At 39.4% G+C, this 20,904-nt stretch overlaps 1 protein-coding gene across 1 annotated transcript in view; it reads left to right on the top strand.

Moving 5' to 3' along the window:
* Nucleotides 1–621: 621 nt before the first annotated feature.
* The window catches only part of DBX2 (developing brain homeobox 2), a 35,249-nt gene continuing 14,966 nt past the window's right edge, over nucleotides 622–20,904 (top strand). Inside the window, exons 1-2 of the mRNA XM_042990809.1 lie at nucleotides 622–1,042; nucleotides 15,330–15,425. Of these exons, the coding sequence (XP_042846743.1) occupies nucleotides 622–1,042; nucleotides 15,330–15,425 (517 nt within the window). The remainder of the gene's footprint in view (nucleotides 1,043–15,329; nucleotides 15,426–20,904) is intronic.

Here is a 20,904-nt window from a genome sequence, read left to right as displayed (position 1 = left end):
GAGAGTGCCGCCCGCCCCCGGGCGCACCGCCCTGGCGCTCCGGGGGCCTGCGTGGGCTCCAGAGCTAGGGCTCCCGCCGCCGGGAGGGGATGAGCGCGGCCGGTTCACGTCGCCTCCACGCCCACCTTCCCGCTACGCGTCCCCTCCCTTTGCCAAAGCTCAGACTCTGGGGCCGCCCTTATTGTTGGCCGCGTCTGTCACTTTGTGGGCCGGGTGACATGAATGGATGGGCTGGACACACCTTCCAGCCTTCTGAGAGAGAGAGAGAGAGAGAGAGAGAGAGAGAGAGAGAGAGAGAGAGAAACCGACCATCCGGATCTGCATAGGGAGCGGGAGGGACTCCCCGGCGCCCCCAGAGCTTGCGCCGCGGGCCAGAGACACGCACAGCTTCCCCCTCCCACATTCACTCCTCCCATCCTTTAAGAAAACGCCCAACCCAAAAAAATAATATCGCTCCAAGCCTGCCGGCGTCCTCGGTGCCCTCTCCTCTTTCCCGGGCTCAGCGCGCTCCGGTTCCGCGGGAGGCTGCGGCGGGAAGCAGCGGCGGGAGGGAGCGGCGCGGGCCCGGTGCGGCGCGCGGAGCTGGAGGCGGGCGCGCAGGCGGCCCGCGGGCGTCGCACTATGCTCCCCAGCGCCGTGGCGGCCCACGCCGGCGCGTACTGGGACGTGGTGGCGTCCTCCGCGCTCCTCAACTTCCCCGCGGCTCCGGGCTTTGGCAACTTGGGCAAGAGTTTCCTGATCGAGAACTTGCTGCGGGCTGGGGGCGCCCCGCCGCACGCGCTGCAGCCACCCCCGCACCACGGCCCGGCGTCCGCTCTAGTGGCCGCCGCCGCCGCCACGGCAGCTGGCGCGCAGGTCCGGCCCCTGCCGGCCAGCCCCGTTCCCCTCAAGCTGTGCCCCGCGGCCGAACCGGTCAGCCCCGGCGGAGCGCCGTACGGCACGCGTTGGGCTTTCCAAGTGCTCAGCCCCTCGGCCGACGGCGCCAGGCTGCCGGGCCGGGCTCCGGGGGATCGAGACTCTACCTTCCAGCCGTCAGCCCCAGGTGAGCCAGCTTTTTTCCTCCCCAGCCGCGCCCGGCGCCTCCGACCCGGCAGGTCCGGGATCCGAGCTCCCGGGGGTGCGCGCTGCGCCAAGGGAGCCCTGGCCCCAGCGCGCCCGGATCCGCTCCGGCCTGGGACCTTCCTCGAGTGTCTCGAGCTTTATTGGGGATGCCACTTCGCGGGTACATAGGGTACAGCCACTAACTGTGACACCCCCTCCACCCCTATCCCATACCACCAGCTTCCTCTCTGTTTCAACAAGTGGTAGGGCTGCCTTGATTTTCAGGCCTTTCTGGAGAAACCCTGAATGCCCCACATTGGGTTAGCGGGAAAGAGCAGCCCTAGTCCCGAGATCTCTGGGTTCGCTGGACCAGTTTCACCCGTCTTGTTCCCAAGTTCAGCGTTTCTGCTCGCCGCCTCCAGTCCTGGAGGCCGCGGGACACCAGCTCCCTGGGCAGTTCCCGCGGCCCGCTTCGGGGGCTTTGCTCCTGCGTCTGCAGCGAAGGCCCGGGCCGTTCAAGAGCGCTCGCAAAGATTTTTGGAAGAAGAGTTGCGCAAACTTTTGGCTTTCTCCGCTCTTAGTATTTGGGATCACGGAGGCGCAAGGAAATCAAGGACGACTTTTTCTTCGTGCTGAGCTGAAACAGCTGAATTGGCACCTGGAATAGGAAGTTCACCAATAAATGGGAAATTATCAAAAGAAAGGCAATTTTGGTTTAATTTTTGCATAAAACCTAAGTGGTGTGATTGGGCAGAGGATGTGGACGGGTTAATCACATTTTAGCTAAAGCGTATGGAGGGGCAGCCGAAATGTGCGGTGAAAAAAAGGGGAAGCCTTTTGGAAACTCAGAAGCTGAGATCTAGTTGGATTATTATTAATTTTTTTTGGCTGCGTCCTTAGGCGATCTTAACTCATTCTTTTAATCCCGATGGGTTTGTCCAGAATGACTAATAGACGCTTTTTCAGCAGATTCCATTGTCCCAGCAAACTGCCAGATCAAATTTATTGCTAATGGCTGTATAGAACTTAACATGTTTAGAACCTGTCCTGGTCTTTCAGCTTGAAATGGTTATTAACAGAATGGAACAAATATAATTATATGAGTGGTCTCATTCACACAGTGTAAAACCTAAGGAACCTGGGAAGCCTTTTGCATCTAGGGAAAGGAAAAAATAACTGTTAAAGGCAGAGTTTATGTTCCTTGGTAATTTGGGCCACTCTCTTATTTTTGAAGTGTTTGGAAAATTAGAAACGTATAAAGCCGGTTCACCTAGACAAGAGTTAGTAAATAATGCTGTGTCACAAAAAAATAACATTTTCAAACAAAAAAAAATGGTGATTTGCATAACTTTTAGTGGTTTGGCATTGTGTTCATAGAAGTTATTTTTAAGGATTCTTAAATTGCCCCTGATCCTGATTGGCTACTCAACCAGAGAAAGTTACTTAGTTTTCCCCTTTGTAGATTTTACAGGTTAAATTCAAATAAACCAAATGCAAATCAAAGGCAGATATTTTAATAACTGAACAAGAGGTTTGTGTATCTGTTTCATTCAAAATATTGCAATTATTGGGTAAAGGGTCTCCTAACTACAAAAAATTTTCAAGGATGTATTAACTCTTGTACACTTATTAAAGTGTCAGAATACAAAAATGTTTTTTTTTTTTTGGAATAGTTAAGAGAATATGAGAATTTATATTTCCCTTTGAAGTATTCTAATACAGTTTAAGCACATATTTATTCCTGGTGTTTTATTGAGCCCTCATTGAAGATTTGAGATTCTCCTAGGTTGATTTTCCTCTGAACAAATAACCGTTTATTTAAAAAAATAGTCTTATAAGGGGTGTGTTTAATTTTTGAATCTACAAAAGCATCTTAAGAAAATTAAAACTCTCTATATTTGTGCCCACAAATATGCTGCTTAAAACCAGCATTTACATTCATTTATCTTTGTAATTTGACACAGAATGTCATTTTCTGAACATTGCCCTAGTTTTATTTAAGTGACAGATTTTTGTCCTACCAAATGTTGTGGGAATTCATTGCTGCTGTGTAGAATTATGAAGTTTTAATGAGTGCTGACAAGGTTACTATCACCTGAAAATTAACTGACTGACGACATAGTGATTGATGTTCTATAGAGAGTATAGAAGAGCTACTGTTTTTGAAAAGATAACAGTATTTCCTTATATTTCTTTCTGAGATGTCAGTGAACAACCACTGCTAATCCTTTAGACCCTTACTTAGGAGTGGATCACAAAATGGGATTTTTAATCATTTCAGCATATTGAGTACTCACTTTTTTCCCAGTCTTGTTGAGTGTACCAAACTAAATGTTGAATGAGAAAACCCCAGACTTCCTTTTACTGGTGCCTTGGTGAAATACAGAGCCCTTTAACTTGGGGATTTATGCCACTGCATGCATTTCTGCTTCATTATCTTTGTTACCGATTTTTAATGATGCCATCTATTTCATTTGTTCAGGAAGTGCTTACCGAGTATCTCCCATGTGTCAGGCTCTGTTCTAGACCATTGGGATCGTCACTGCACAAAACGGATGACTGTCTCTGCCCCTGTGGCATTCCATGTTTGGACTGCTGTATGGCTTTCCAAGCATTTTCATAGCTGTTCGCTGCTTTAATTTTCATAGAGGCCAGTTTTTTTCTACAATGATTACTTCACTTGCTAATTTTGTTTTTGTCAGAAGTTAACAGTGGAAACATCTGTGGACTTGTGAAGGAGAAAAAAAAAAAAATGTCCCAAACCTTCATATTCCTTATGCGAGTCTTTCATTGAATATCAGAAGCTAGTGATAACTGATTACGTGTATCACAATAATACATCAGATTGTGATTTTGTATGTGAGTCCATAAGGAAAGAAATTGCCCTTCCTGTTTGTCTTGCTGTGGATCTGCAAGGTGATGACAGTTAAGCAATAACACAGATTTTATAGGTAATAAATGAGAGGATAGCTGTCAGTTCTTCATCCCTGGAAACTAGCAAGTCTTTGAATATTTACAGTAGGAAAAAGACTCTCCATAGCTATATGTTGTCAGGTTGTTTATATATAAAACAGTTGGGGATATATATATATATATATATATATATATATATATATATATATATAATGTAGTTTAAAAACTCTAGAAATCAAAGGGTATTTCTCAAGGCTGGAGAGGGGCACAGTGCAATAGAAGGTAGTAGATAGAAGATAGATCCAGGGTTGAGTCCTTAGATCTGTTATAGTTTATTAGGGGAAACCAGGAGGTTCTGCAAGTAAATTAGAATCATCAGAGATCCTTCCTGAAAAGTTCATTAATGTCATTATTGGGTGAATATTGTGCTAGATTACAATATTTATGTTTATATATATAAAAGAGCTTTGAAATGTAAAAAGCTGAAAATTTTACATTTCTCTTGGTTATGTCACCAGTTTTATTCAAAATACGTGGAGTCTTGCCTTTTAATAACATTTGTTATTTAAACATTTTAAAAATATTTGACATAAAGGTAATTTTCTGAATGTAACTTATTGATTGTTGAAGCTACTCCTTTTAAGGGTTAGAAAGCACATGTTTCTTCTGGATAGGTGAGTTCTTTTTTTTATTTTATTTTTTAGGTAATTTTATCAGGTAAGTTGTACTGTGTAGTACAGAAATGGAACCAGATCCGTAGCATTTTTCTGGCCCCTTGTTAGGATTGCTTCTTACCATTAAAACTTAATGTACATCCTCGTTTCCTTGCCCATCTCCCAGTTCCAGATACTCTTTATGTGTTAATCCATGACTCTGTCTTAAACTAATTGCACTTATGTTTTATCTAGTCCAACTTGAAGACTTTGTGATCTGATTTATTAAGCCAGAGTTTCTCACTTATTTTTGCTACCACTTTGCTTTAGATTTGTTTTGGTAGATTAAAATCACAGCATCTTGAATGTTGGTGATGCTGACCCAGAATCAGGACAGAGAATGGAAAATCCGGCAAAGGTGGTTCCTTCCTCAGGCTGTCACCTCAACCACTGCTTTGGTGGAATTTGTAGATAATACTGAACCATGTTATTACTACATGTGCATATTTTTTGTATCTTCTTAACATGCCTTTGGATTTATATGAACATATTAATATAAACATATTAACATTTAATAACTTTACATAGTTCATGAGAATCAGCTCAAGTTAATGAACTCCTTCAGATTCAAGGGGAAATTCTTGCAGTGAAGAGAATAGGACTAATAGTTCCTTCCCTTCTAGCAATGACTCAGTTACCATCCTTACAGAATAACACCTGGGCTGGAGCAATTTATATGCATTGAATTTGCCCCTGACTTTAGTACTTATCCCACCCCAACCCCTGACATGTGCTTCTTTACTCCACTTAGGCAACAAGAAATGTCAATCTGTTAACAGGTATTGAAGCTGTTGAGGTTTAATAATAAAATAGGAGTAAATCCAGCAGGCAAGTAGGAACATTTTAGAACTTTCCCCTTACCTCTTATTGACTTAAGGGAGTTGAGGATTATTTTAAGAGGCACAATGGTTTGGGGCGCCTGGGTGGCTCAGTCAGTTAAGCAGTTAAGAGTCAGACTTTTGATTTCGGTTCAGGTCATGATCTCATGGGGTTCAGGGGTTCCAGCCCCGCTACTTGGGATTCTCTCTCTCTCTCTCTCTCTCTCTCTCTCTCTCTCTCTGCTCCTCCCCAACTCCCTTGCTGTCAAGGGTGCATTCTCTCTCTCTCTTTCTCTCTCAAAAATAAATAAATGAACAAGAGAAAAGAGCACAGTAGTTTGAATGCCCAGACAATTGTATACACATTTATGTATAAATAAACATAGGATTCAGAGAGTTCAGGGTTACATGCCAGAAGCCAAAGGATGCCATATGTTGTGGGCAGTTTAAAAGAATTGTTGACAATGATTTTATCCACATTTGTTTGCCATGAATGTGCCTCATACATTGGAACCAAAGCTGTGCATGAGACTCTATTATATCCCTGTTGGAGTGTGCCACCTTCTTCCTGTTCTTGTGCCCACCAGAAGAAAGTCTCCTTTGCTGTAAGACCTCATTTTATGCTTAGGTTTGTTGCCGAACAATGATAGAAATGGTAGCAATTTTAAAGTAAGGGAAGTAGCACAGGAAATAGATGTGCTTGTAAAATACTTTGAGATTCTTTGCTATGCAAGTTTTTACAGAAGTGAAATGTTCTTATCTTTAACATATTTAAACAAATGCGTCCTTATGTTGGGGGGGATAAATATTTCATTTACACCACACTCAACCTATTTTCCACCACCCTATTTCTGTTGTTACTCTTTATAACTTTAGAATACATCTTACTATGTCTTTCAAGGGGTCTTGCTTTGCAGCTCTTAATACAGTGTTTGTCTACTTAATCTTGGATTAACAGAGGCTCCAAATAAGGTGTTTTCCTAATTACAGTGATTTTTTTTTTCACAGTGAAGGTACACAGTTTTTAAGTCTGTTAAATAAGTTTTCATTCAACTACACCTGGAGTCTGTCGGGAATAAAAAGGCAAATTGGAAAAAGAAACAACATGATTTTTATCTGGGAATGCTTGTTAGAATCCTTATTTAAGACTTCATTAGATCATGCTTCTATTTTATACTCTCTTACTAAGAAATTGGATTTTTGCCTTAATGTATAATACGCTTACCAGACCCTTGTATATTTTATTCCAAAGTATTTTATTTTACTTTCAGTAATGTTTCCACTTTTAATGAAATCTCTCCCTTTTATTCTTTTTAGCCTCCAGTCAGTACTTGATTTGGCAATGCAGAGTGATTCATCACTTTATATAAAGTTACCATAACTGATTTCATTTTTAATAGCATTATTCATTTTGTCAACCTGCTATTAGTTGGGAATATTTCAGGGGCACATTTTTGTGAGTTATATGAACAGTAAACTGAAGGCACTAAAATTCTCTCTGAAGTCAAAGATCAAAAAGCCTCTAAAGTTTTTAGACTTTTGTTTTAGAACCAAAGCATCTGGGAAAAGGAAAGAAAGAAAATTCACATCTTTTTCTGTATATTACTGAATACTTAATTGCCTCCTTGTTTATCAGTATCCCAAAGATGAACCAGGTTTCTAACGTTTCTTTTACGTGTTCAGGCACTTTGCCACAACAACCTCAATTTTATTAATTCTAAGTGGCTGTCAGAAATAGAACATACAATATATAATTTTTACCAGTCCTCTTGAGAGGACTCAAAATTGCTTGTTCTTTAAAGGGTTAAATCTCTAATAACTTTTAAATTTAAAATATGCGAAGGAGTTAGTAAGTTATTCTTTGGAAAGATTTTTGTCCATTGAAAGAGAATAAAAACCATGACTGCTGGCATGTTTCTTAGAGAGACTCTCCTAGGGCTGGATTGAGTTTAGGTGTATTTAACCAATTCTATAGTTATATTGGGTCTCAAACCAGAAGACAGTCCCATTCTTTCAAGCAGGAAAAGAGGCACTCCTGTGTGTTTACATATTTTCTACAGGTGCTTCTGTATTACAGATTGAATGGTTGCAACAGATTTATGGCCTGCAAAACCTGAAGTATTTATCTGGCCTTTTATAGCAAAAGTTTGCCAACAATTTCTCCAAAGCAAAAATGGCAAATTAGGTAAATTTAAAAATACAGTTTTTGGAGCTGGTTTTAGCAGCATTTCTGTAATTTTAAAGCCTAGATTCAAGTCTAAGATTTTTATATTACTGAGTGTATAATTCCAATCAATTCATATAACCTCCTTGAGCCTCTGTGTCCTCATTTCAAAATAAGAACAGAGATTAAAGTCAGCATTTGACTTGCAAACACATACCACAAAAGCCTACTGATAACAGGGAAAGATATGAAAGACTCCTTTCTACCATTCCACCATAAGTAAAATATTGGTGAAAGGGGTATTGCGGTATAAGAAGCTATTTCAAAGATTAGAAGCTTAAAGGAGCAATTTATTATTTTCTCTCACAGTCTTGTGGATTGACTGGGCCCAGCTGAGTGGTTCTCAACATGGAAACTCATGCAGTTAGATGGCAGCTGGGACTATGGTCTTCTGAAGGCTCAACTGGGCTTGATGTCCAAAATGGCTGCTCACATGGCTGACTGTTGATTGGGTGCTTAACTAGAGCTATTACAACAATCTGCAAGTAGACTTTCCAAGTGTCTTGAGCTTCTAACAGCTTGATGCTTGGGTTATGAAAGGGAGAGTTCTAAGAGCAAACACTACAAGAATCCTAGGCAGTGGCTGTAAGGCTTCTTATGATCTAGCCTTGGAATGTTCCAGAATATCACTTCTTCTGTATCCTTTGGTCAAACAAGGCAGCAAGACCATCCCAAATACAAAGGAAGGGGAAACTGAGACCCAGGTAATTTGTAGCCATTTAAAGTCTGCCACAGGGTGAAATCAGGATAACCCCTATCAGATACAGTTCTTGCCAGGTCTGTTGTCTCCTGGTGGAGTAGACCAGTGCAAGAATTCGTCACACAGAGTGCAATAGCTGGGAGCTTGAGGAGTCTTCATTAAGGCTTTTAGAATATGAGAGCTACAAGAGCTATTCTGTTAGGCCATTCTCTTCTGTGACATCGACTGTATAATAAAAAGCGATGGATTTCCTTAAATTTAGCTCAGTTTTTCAGAGCTGCTAATAGAGACCACTTGAAGGGAGAGGCAGCAGAGATACTGATCATATTTGGTGATTGCGATGAACTGAGGCCCGCACCTTGAGAAGAAGCCATACCCTACCCATTTGTTCATTATGCGAGGCTAGAGAAGATGTTAGTGGCCATGTATACACAAATGGTTATCATTACCTCTTCTTTTTTTTATAACTTTTTTTTTAAGTTTCTTTATTTATTTTGAGAGAGAAAGAGAGGGAGAGAAAGAGAATACCAAGAGAATACCGTGCGGGTCTCGAACTCACGAACCGTGAGATCATGCCCTGAGCCGGAATAGTCAGATGCTTAACAGACTGAGCCACCCTGGTGCCCTCACTACCTGTTCTTTTTTTTTTTTTTTTTTTTTTTTTTTTATTTTTGGGACAGAGAGAGACAGAGCATGAACGGGGGAGGGGCAGAGAGAGAGGGAGACACAGAATCAGAAACAGGCTCCAGGCTCCGAGCCATCAGCCCAGAGCCCGACGCGGGGCTCGAACTCATGGACCGCGAGATCGTGACCTGGCTGAAGTCGGACGCTTAACCGACTGCGCCACCCAGGCGCCCCCTTCACTACCTGTTCTTATAACAAATCTTTACTGCAGTGGGATCCTTCCATATAGCCTCTCCTTTCTCCACCACATCGCATCCGGTACGGCCAGGTGAATTTTCCTAAAATAAGGCTTCCTCATACTACCCAGCTACTCAGGAAAACCTTAATTATCTGCTACCTCATATTACCCAGCTACTCAGGAAAACCTTAATTATCCCCGTTTGACGATCAGATCAAATAGAAATACTCTGTTCTGCAACACCTTCATTCCATCAGCTACATTTAGCTCCTCCAAGTACATTGTTCACTCCTTTCGCCTTGTGCCAGCCATCAGGCTGGTCTCCTTAACCTGCCCTACGTGTCCCACCTTGCCTCCTTTCCTTTTGTTCAAGCCACCTTTCCTTGTTGGAATGCCTTCTTTTTCTTCTTTTGCCGTTCCAAATACCTTCCAAATCAAGGTGTGGGTTAAGATGTTGTTGCTGCTTAAAGCCTTCTTTGACAAAGCCCTCTTGACAATAGTCTTTTCTTTTTACTTGTTTATATTTCACTGGAAGTCTTGACCATGCGGCTTCTTTTTATATGTTGTCTTACTGTTGATCTCAAATTCTGTAATAATGGCAGGAGTAAAGGCTAACATTTATTGAGTGCCTGCTGTGTCAGACATTGTTTTGTGTTTTTTTCTGTGGTCTCATCCTGGCCGTGTATTATAATGACCTATGCATCTTTTGAAACAATGCTGTGCTAAGGAGCCCACTCTTAGCTGGTGATTTAACCTGGTTGGTATGGGGCCTGGACCTCTGTATCTTTGAAAGCACTCTAGATAATTCTAACGTGTATGCAGGGTTGAGAACCAACGGTTAGGGATGCACAATGTGAATTTTTTCAAATTTCATCTCTCTCTTGGGGAATGCCTCAGATTTTACAGAGGAAAATTGAATTTGGAAAACAGAAAAATTTGCATTTCATTTCGTTGACCAGCAGACAGAAATCTGTAAGTTAAGAAACACTAAATAGAAATTCTTCTGGGGAAGGAAACCATCCTTTTTCATCTTTGTGGTCCCAGTACACTGTGTGGCACTTGCTAGAGATGCAATAAATATTATCTGCACAGAATTAAAAGCACAGCATCAAAGAAGTAGACACTGCACTTGATTTATCTTCTCATGAGCTGTACCAGAACATTAAGACCTTTGTTTTTCTGTGTCTGAAATACTTGAGGAAAAGAATGTGGACTTCTGTTGTTTTCTGATGAGCAGGAAGATAAAGGATGAATTTATTTAACTTGCTTTCCCTTGTGACTGAAGGTAAATTTGCATGTGGATCACATAAATGAATTCCTTCCAGGGTGTGTGATAATCACACCTCATTAGGTGAGTGATATTTCTTAGATCTTACTACTCAGGGCTGCTGGTTGCTATTCTTTGGAGTCTCATTTTTGGGTCCACTGTATTCCAGTTGTATATTGTTTTCAGGTCAGAAGTTTAGATTTCTTTATTCATGGTTCCCATGTACCAGGCACTTGAAAAAGGTCATTTAAAACCATTAAAAAAAATTATTTAGCTCCCTGTTATTCTTTCCTTGAGGTGTTTTTTTACCCTTTAACCAAAGGTTAAAGATGCCTTAATAAGGCATCTTGGAACCTTCTTTCATTTCTCCCCATCTTTCTTAAAAGGTGCTGCCAGTTGGCATAGCATTGCAGTGGACTCTTGAAATTTATTTGAAGGTTTTATTAGTGGTCTTTAGTACTCTTTCTTTGAAACGTCAACTCAAGTCAGTTAGTACCACAGTTTTCCACTGACAATCAGAAGAATGTGGTTTCACCCCATTTAAATACCCATTGTTCTTCTCCATCAGCAAAAGAAGAATGAAAATAACAACAGAAAAGCAATTTAAAAATTATTGCTTGCTTTCTAAATGACAGACTTTTGAAAATAATTTCTCTGTAGTTAGGCTCGTAACCATCCTCAGCTATGAGATGATTGTACCACAGAACCATCTTGTTAAGTTTAAAAAGAAATCAGGCCAGTTCACCGTTAAATTTGCTCTAAGTCTCCATCTTAGATAAATGTTCAAAATAATTAATAGGTATTTTGATTCTGTGGCTCCAGATAAGTCAGAATATCTTATTAAGAAGTGAAAAGCTCATGAGGTTTTCTGTGAATAAGTGATTTTAGTCATTTGGATTCAGACAGTTTAGTTCCAAAAGTTTTAAGTTATTTATTGGTAACTGGTAACAGATTTCCACAGAAACTGGAAATTAGGTTTGTTGGTGAGATACAGAATTCGGAGTATCCTGAAGTATTGTGCTAACAGAACCTAACATCATGCCGAACCTGACAGTGTACTTTTTTTTTCGATAGGAAAGGCCATTTGATTTTCTCTTATGGAAAGCTTGGGAGGTGTGTCCATTTTCTGGGCTCCAGCTCTTATGAATAACTGGCAGTATCTGTGCATGAAACCCTGATCTCTCGTGGCTAATAACTAAATATTATTCTAAAATATTTGTGTTTCTCTTGTCCTTTTTTAAAAAAGAAATTGCCAGGGTGCCTGGGTGGCTCAGTTGGTTGAGTGTCTTGACTTCAGCTCAGGTCATGATCTCACAGCTCGTGAGTTCGAGCCCCACGTCGGGCTCTGTGCTGACAGCTCAAGGCCTGGAGCCTGCTTCGGATTCTGTGTCTCCCTCTCTCTGTGCCTCTTACCCACTCGCATCCTGTCTCTGTCTCTCTCAAAAATAAATAAACATTAAAAAACAGTGTTCACATTCCAGATGCATACCCATTTGAGGTTGAATGCTAATGAGTGGATGAGATAGCGTGTGTTCAATTCATAGCAGTGCATTTTCTGTCCTTTTCAGAGCATCTTCTAAGTAGTTCTCAAAGACTTAAAAAAGTTTTAACACATCTATCAACTTGTTACTTTGTTTTCATCACAGCTGAGTTTCCTTTCTTGCTATTCCTTTAAAAAGTATATGATTGACAAACATTTAAAATTGTGATATATATATATATATATATATCTTTAATGCATTTCATTGTTTAAAATGGTTATTTCCTAGTGCCATTTGACACCCCTGCAGTCATAGGTTCAGCTGGATGAGGATTTGACTTATGTCAAAGTAGGCACATGTAAAAAAAAAAAAAAATGGAGCACTTAATTGGAATTTCACAACAATTTTCACAGAAACCAGCTTCAACAAGGTGTGTTTATGTATGGAAACCATGAATTGACTGTGTAAATATATGTATGTCAAAGAGATGTTTTAACATGGTAAGGAAATTCTACACAAGAGAACCTGAAGCCTGGTCATGTCACATGTAGTTCCTTAGCCACAAGAGTTTATTACTGTAGATGGCATGTCATTTTGATTATAGCTTCACTCTATTAAGATAAGGTAATACATAGTAATATAACAAACTACTCAATGAAAACTTCTTCTGGTTAAATTTAACACTAAGATTGTATATCTCAGAACTTCGTTTATCACAAATGAATTTAATTGATTGCTTGTCTCAAATGAGCCATTCATTTTTTTTTTATCTTTTATTTTTATATTTTTTAGGCCATAGGGTTAGATTGAGAAACAGTTTGGCTAGAATGATAAAATTTGTAATTTGTACGTATTATAATGCATGGTTATTTTAATAGTATCACTAGTGTGCTTATTTCATGTGTGTTTTTTCCAGCTATCATGATAAATGTGTTATTACATGTATGTAAATGCAGCATTGTATTTTGTGCCAAACTGCACAGTAGCCGTGACTTAATTATATGGAGTGTTTGAGATGAAATAATTTAACAGAAAATGCTTGAGAATCAACATAATGTGACAATTTTTATATGTAGAAATAGATTTTTATTTTTCAAAGTACTTCAGATATTCCTGGAATACTGGAAAATGTAACTCTGCCTAAATAGTGCCATTTTCTCATAAGATATTAAAGTGAAATGATTTATCTTTTCTTTGGTGGTTTTATAGTCAGTGTTAGAACAGTTTATGATAACAGTAAAATTTTTAAAAAGTTTTATAGCGTGCCTGGCTGGCTCAGTTGGGAATGTGCAATTCTTGATCTCAGGGTCTGGTGGTGAGTTCAAGCCCCAAGTTGGGCATGGAGCCTATTTAGAAAAAAAAGTTTTTTAAGTTTTATAGAATTTTTTGAACACCAAGATGGATTTCCTTTTCATACTTTGCTTAGTTGCTATATTTTCAAAGTATCATTTTTTAAAAGATTTTATTTTTAAGTAATCTCTACACCGAATGTGGGGTTTGAACTCACAATCCGAAGATCAAGAGCTGCATGCTCCGCTGACTGAGCCAGCCAGGCACCCCTTGAAATATCATTAAGACTAACGTTTTATTATTTGAAAACTTGGATATTAAAAAACTAAGAATACGAATATTGGCAACTTTCCATTATGTTATAGAAAAAAACCTGCATGTATGACTAATTTGCAATTTGAAGGCATTAAGAACCTAAATTTTTATTGGGCAATACACTTATTTTGATATATCCTTCAAAAATATTGGCGAAAGTAAACACATGCTTATCACTTGGTTAAAATACAAGTCTGAAATTACTGTGTTCTTGAAAAAGGTATGGTATTCGTATCAAAATAATATTCACTAAATATGATTAAAATAAGAAAAAAGTTGCCGTTGAATATGTAGGGAGAGTTATAAAAATATTTATTTTCAAGTCATGTTCTAGATTTCAAGGTCATCTGTTATGGATGATACTATATTTCAAGGTGTGTCTGGGGAGCAGGGAAGGGGTTCATTCCTGATCCTCATTCTCTTCGTAAGAAGGTCGAGAGAGGCTTCCTATTTCTTAGTTTTACTAATTACTACTTATAATTATGACCACACAGAAAATGAACTATTAGGCTTGGTTTTATACATTCATTTATTGAAAATTTGCTGACATTTACAATGTGCTATGTACTCTTTTGGGTATGCGATAGCAAAAGCAAGTTGTCCACCTTCAGGAACTTTCACCCACGTTTATATTATATCTCATTATGCTAAAGGACATGGGGTATTTAAGGTGTTTAACCAAAGCCTGACATATAGTAAGTGCTCAGTAAAGAAGAGCTATTACTAATGTTCTGTGACATCCTTTTTAGCTATTTATCATCTACTGAGAAACAGAATTTAAAATTTCTTTCCTTATAAGAGTAATGATACCTATTCCGTGTACATGTATTGAAAACGTTATGAATAGTATAGTTTAGTAAAATGAGCAGAACAGATATATGGTAAATCCCTATACTATAAACACAGATACCTTCAGGTTAACTAGTTTCTCTTGAGATAAAATGCTATTCTCAAATACTTTTGAACATGTAAAAGTGATCAGAACAAAAAAAAAAAAACGTTTTGTTATGGAATTGCTCAGTAGATTATCTCTTACCACTTTGGAATCCAACTAACTATTTTGAAGAATTTTCTGAAAATAAACAGTAGAGTAATATAATCTCTTCTAAAAAATTAAACTTAAGCATATAACATTCAAATTGGTTTTTATATTTAATTTTTTACTTTCTGCTTTCAATTTGTTCCTCGGTAAGTATCATATCTTGAGCTGTGCCATTCAATGATATGATAGCTCCTAGCCACACGAGTGTATTTATTTTAAAATAACTTAAATTGAGAATTCAGTTACCCAGTTACGTTAGCCACATATCTCAGGAGCCATGTGGGAAATAGATCCCATATTGGACAGTGGGGATAAAGGACATTCATCACCACAGATAGTTGTCCTGTGTGTTGCTCTAGGATATTGTGAATGAAGGAGTATTTGATATGTACTACTTGTAATTAGGACCACACAGAAAATTATAGGTTTGGTTTTGATCATCTCGTCTTTCCACTGCATCTTCCACATCTTGATTAAATGTGTGGTAATCTCTTTGACAGATAACGGCTACTTTAGAATAATGTTAATTTCAGTCAGAGTTATAACCAGCCAAGTAAAGGCTCAGAAAATGGAGTGTTTTACTCAGTGACTTTTGGGAAACTAGAATTTTGAATATGGTCTAAAAGAAATGGCTCATCAATGAGATCAATGCTTTCTCCGCAGCGTCTTCCAAACCTTTCTTCCTGAGTGCCTCACCATTCTACTCTGCATGCTGTGGTGGGTCCTGTCGGCGCCCAGCATCCCCCACTGCTTTTGCAAGTAAGTTTTTATGCTTCATCAGCAATGCCTCAGTTATTCTGTAAACCAAAGCAGCAGGATTTAATGTGCTCTGGAAAACTAATTGGTAATGCCATGGCAAGGAGCTAAATCCTCACTAAAAATCACAGCGATCCTATTCAGGAGGTTTCCAGAGATTTATCAGACCTCAGCACACTGAGCAATTGTGAGCCGTTTCTAATGGCATTGAAACCCAGGGCTGACACACCAAGGAAAGTGACTTGTTTTCCATTTGATATAAAAGATCTCAGAGGGACTGATTTGGCTCTTTCTGAAACGTGTAGCAATACTCATTTAGAGAAGAAAAAAGAAAGAAGGAAGGCTAAGAAATTGTGCTGTATAAAATTTCTATTCAACTTAGAATGTGACACAGAAAGTCACTAGGTGTTCATAGAAAATAATAAAAATTGTCCAGATTGTAAAAGGAGATAAATATTTCCTCTTTATGGTCTTGAAAAGAACCCACCAGAGTTGTAGGAAATATTTTCAAGAGAACTTTTCCTCAAAAATTTCAAAATTTAAAATGTCCAGGGGTGGAGTGAGAACAACAACTTTGAAAAACTTTTAGAGAGTGCATGCGTGCACACACAGACACACTCAAAAAGAGCAATGTCGAACTAAAAAGAAATAAAGTTCACCTTGATCTTGAGATTTCTAGGTCAAATAAGAGTTTGTAGGCAGAGATTCTGAGTGTGTGATGAAGTCCAGTAAGCTCTACTCTACTCCAGTAGAGGCCAGCACATTTATTTCAACTGCCCAGAGAAAACTTTTATTCAGGTTAACCCCTCTGTCAGGTGGAAAGTGAAATAGAAGGAGTTGAGTCAGCCTGAAGTACAGAGCTCTATCACGGTTGGATTCAGGTCCCTGCTGCCTCCCGTGAATGTGTTTTATGAATGTTTCAGGAGAGCAGTTGCTCAACAGGATGATTCCTGACAAGTGAGGCAGCAAATGCTGGCCGTTTAATGAGCTGCAGCCTTCTGAGCATCTCTTTAGGGGGCCGATACTTTCCCACAGAGCACTTTACATGGCAGGGACCCAGCCACAATGGGCGACAGACCCATGACCAATCGTCACTTTCACTTGACTCATCCACACGCGACCTCACCACGATTTTTCACTGTGCAGATGAACTTTAGGAGCCATTTCACATGGAAAAGGCTTGGGCAAGGGTCAGTTGCCCTTTTGTATGGTCATAAAGCAAGGCTCTGTGTGTCCATCTTTTCTCCTGTCTCACATTCCAAGTGAATTTCTGGACACCATTTAAAGCACTTGACTGAAAAATAAAGCAGTGAATGAAACTGACTTTTATAGACTCATTCTAGCTCATCTTCCCATATAACCCTGTCCACCTGAAAAGGGATTTAGTGGATGAGCTGAGTGTATACAGGACTTGCTGAATACATAGGGCCCATTATCAACTCTGGGGATCGTTTATTAACCAGGACTGATACACCACTATTTTGGAAGTGACCTATTAATTGTCCATTTAATGAGAATGTATTGATTCAAATAGAAAAATAGAAACCATGACTAAACCTTTTACTCGCTCCTTCAAGGTGGTCTCCTGTGAGGGCAATTGAAAACTGTTGTGCAAATTAAGGAGACATTTGTCACCATATATTAGAGTAGCAGGGAGAGGCTGCTGGAGTAGAGACGTAAGTCCCAAATCTCTGCTACTATAGCATTGTGGCGTCTCTGAGATTAAATCTTTGGTGTTGCATTCCTGGGGTAGAGATTAAAAGAGATCCCACACCTAGTTTCCGTTACTTCCCTTTGATATCATACTGGACTTCTATTTTAAAGACTCTCTGGCAATGTAGCGTAATGGACAAAAAACCCTGTGTAGGGGCACCTGGGTGGCTCAGCTGGTTACGCATCCGACTTTGGCTCAGGTCATGATCTAACGAGTTTGAGCCCCACACCGGGCTCACTGCTGTCAGCGTGGAAGCCTGCTTCAGATCCTCTGTTCCTCTCTCTCCTCTCTCTCTCTCTCTCTCTCTCTCTGCCCCCTCCCCTCAAAAAATAAATATGAAAAAAACCCCCACGTAACAGGTGGACATTCATGTATGTGTGCGTGTATATGTTTATTCATTTCATAGCAATGTTTTGGTGAAAGTCTCTAAGCCCTGTAAATTACTTTACACTTTACACTAATGCCCAGGCCAGTTTGATAAATAGAGCACATAAAAGTAATTCTAAAGACATTTCCTAGAGAACGTCATCATACTCTCAATTGCTTGAAAAATTACTTTAAGCAAGACTCATTTTCCTCCATCTGCCTCTCAGTTCTTCCCACTTTATGCCTTTGGCGTAACTGTTATATATTGTGGCATCTATCCCTAGAGGCCTATTAAGTCCTATGTTTATCTTTTTTATTTAATAAAACATATAAGGGGTAAATCAGCACAGCTCAGATCAAGCATAGAGAATGCTGTACTTGGTTTGTCTCCATTTCTGAGGTTGGCATTTTAAAAACACTTTAGAGATGCCACAAGTGTTTTTAATAAACTTTGGTGTCTCATTAGTTGTAAATCTGAAATGACTTTTTTATTTTTTTGTTTATAATGTTCATCGTATTAGCAGCAAATAATAATGAAATGGTGGATTTAGGCTGTCAATAAAGAATTTTACATAAATAACCATGATACCAAAGAACGTTAATAAGGCTTACATCTGCACGGTAATCTTTTTTTATTTAAGGCATTTACTAGATTTTCTTTTTTTTCTTCTTTTTTTAATAATAAGAACAGTTTTTATGCCCAAGCATTTACATTTTTTTTCCATTGCACAGACGGAGGAAAATGAACTGTCCAAGTAATCTTGTATTAAATTTCAACCAAAATGTGCTGACATGTGTGGACAGCCAAAATCAAGGTTTATACTAAACATTTTAATAAGCAATGAAATCGGTGGCCCTCACAAAATTGACTTCACTCTTTCTAAAGTGTAGGATCGGATCAACAGGTTCCTAACAAGCAAGTAAAATATCATTTTGACTCTTGTAACATGATTCACTTGTATAAAATTGATTTCGCTTTTCTTGTTAACCTTTTAGATTTATGATTGATTTGTTGTTGCAATGTGGAAACAATCATTCATCCAGTGCCCTTCTCACATATAATAAATAGTTTAATAGGCTATTTAAGCACAACCCTTACAGTGGGGAAACATTAAAAGGCAGTGGTAAAAGTTCTCCCCTCCCCCAAAGCAGTGGAAGGAAAATCTTTGATATTACATCCATAAGGTTCTTTTCAAAATCACACATTTCTCAGCTAAAATGAAATGGAAACTTGTGGAGGGAAAAAAAACACCTGAAAAAGTGCGGGAGTCTTAATTAGGTAGAATGGCTAATTGAATTAATCAGATAATTATTTCATTTTGTCTTTGAGTACTCAACTTGCATGTGATCGTTCAACAATTCTATGCATTAAAAGACAAAGTTTAAATTTAGAGTAGTAGTATGAAAATACAAGGAGGAAAATATTCTGGGACAAACTGCTCTGCCTCTTCCTTGGGAAATGAACTTCTGTTCTACATCTTAAGATCATTTTGCTATTTCCTCTTCTTTGTGAAACTTAAAAGAACATCACATACTGTCCAAATTCAAATTTAGGATTTTGTTGACTACAGAAGGGAAGGGCCATTACTTTTATTATTGTGAACGTAGGTTGGTCTTGAGCGTCACTGCCAAAGATGGGCGATGCTCTGATTAGTATTCTTGCCACCTGACCTGCCTGTGTTCTCTTTCACTGTTCTCAGCTGGAGTCTGGGTGCCCTGAGAAAAGCAACAAGACCTATAGCAGTCCTTCTGTGAGGATTTATTGTTAGCACTCTCAGATCTTCAGAGGGATGCAGCATTTTGTGCTAATAAAGAAAGAAGCATGATTATTTTGTTGAAAACCTAAGCAGTTTTATGCAGTAAGTTGAGTATAGGTTTTGACTTCTCAATAGTGAAGGGAGGGGTGTTCCAGAGATAAATGACAGTCGGTCAACCAGGAAGAATGTTTAAAGGAGTTGGAGACTCAAAGACAATAGATTTTCCAAGTTGATGGCTCTATTCAACGGTTCTACAGAGGCAGTGAAAGTATTTGAGTAACTTTCCAGGAAAGGAGTTCCCTTTCTCCCCAAATGTTCATAAGTAGTGGAGGCTGGGGGATGGGGAGCAGAGCTACTTAGAGATATAGGGTGCTTGTTCCTGATCTTGTCTGCAGCCCTTGCCTGACCATAGTGGGACCTCTAACAGGGCAGCTAATAAAGTCCTGATTTGAGATTCCCCAGAAGAAGAGCACAAGTACAGAATAGAGGAAAGAGAATTGGCTGAACAGAACAAAGAAGGGAAGGGTTATACTCTTGGCTCAGCATGTGTCTACAGAATGATATGGGGCAGTTGGATTATGTGTTTAGAAGTAGAATGCCCAGAACAAGGGAGATAAATAGTCCTACTAAACTCTAATGGTCAGACAGCCTATTAGAACCTGTTTAGTTCTAGAGCCCCACTTTAAAAGGCACAGTGAGCAAATAAAAACCAGGTCAGGAAGCAGTCAGCAACTAAAATTGCAAAGGATCTATATGTCTGGTCATGAATTTTCTAAAGTGATTGAGTATTTTTTTGGCCTGGAGAAGAGAATAAGGAGAACATGAGAGTTATTGCCAAATTAGATATACCATATTCAGTATAGATGTAAAGGATAGAATTGGGACCAATGAGTGGAGTTTAATGGAAATTGAATTTGGGCTTAATATAAGGGAAAGATTTTTACTAAATCAAATGAATATGATATGATAATGAAGTGTTATAATACAGCATTTCCAAGTACTAGATTATATAGAGATTGGAAGGTAGACTTCTAGTTTAAATAAGGTGAGCCATGGAAGGCACTATCTTCTTTTTTCAAGCCTCAAATCCACAAGAATTACATAAAACACACACACACACACACACACACACACACACATACACACACACACTACATCCCCACACGTGAAAATATGAAGGGTTCCATTAGTTATATAATGCAACCCTCCTGTCACCTTCCTTCCTCTGTTTCTCTGTCACCCTCCTTCCTCTCCTCCACGAACGTGTCATTTACACACAGCACACCTCCAGTTGGAGTGCCCTTCACCAGGCCCATGTCACACAGGGATTTTCTGGGGAATGGTCCTTGGGGCCATTTTAGGATCCAGAAATCACACCTTTGAAACTTTCTATCCTAGGTCACTCTGCCGCTTTAATCTGACTCTTCTCACCTCCTTACCTCTTTACCTACTCATAACTTTGACAATCTTTGGTATAATTTTAAAGAATATTGATTGGTCTCACTGACTTCAAGTGCACAGCCTAACTTTCTGGCACCTTAGTTTTTTTTCCTGTGGAAAATTAGGATGGTAATACCTCCCTCTGGGGATTGTTGTAAAGATGACATGACATGCTGTATGTACTGAGCACATAACAGTAGTACCT

Source organism: Panthera tigris, chromosome B4 (assembly GCF_018350195.1).
Source record: "Panthera tigris isolate Pti1 chromosome B4, P.tigris_Pti1_mat1.1, whole genome shotgun sequence".
In the NCBI taxonomy this organism is placed as follows: Eukaryota; Metazoa; Chordata; class Mammalia; order Carnivora; family Felidae; genus Panthera; species Panthera tigris.
This window is presented reverse-complemented; position numbering and strand designations above follow the sequence as displayed.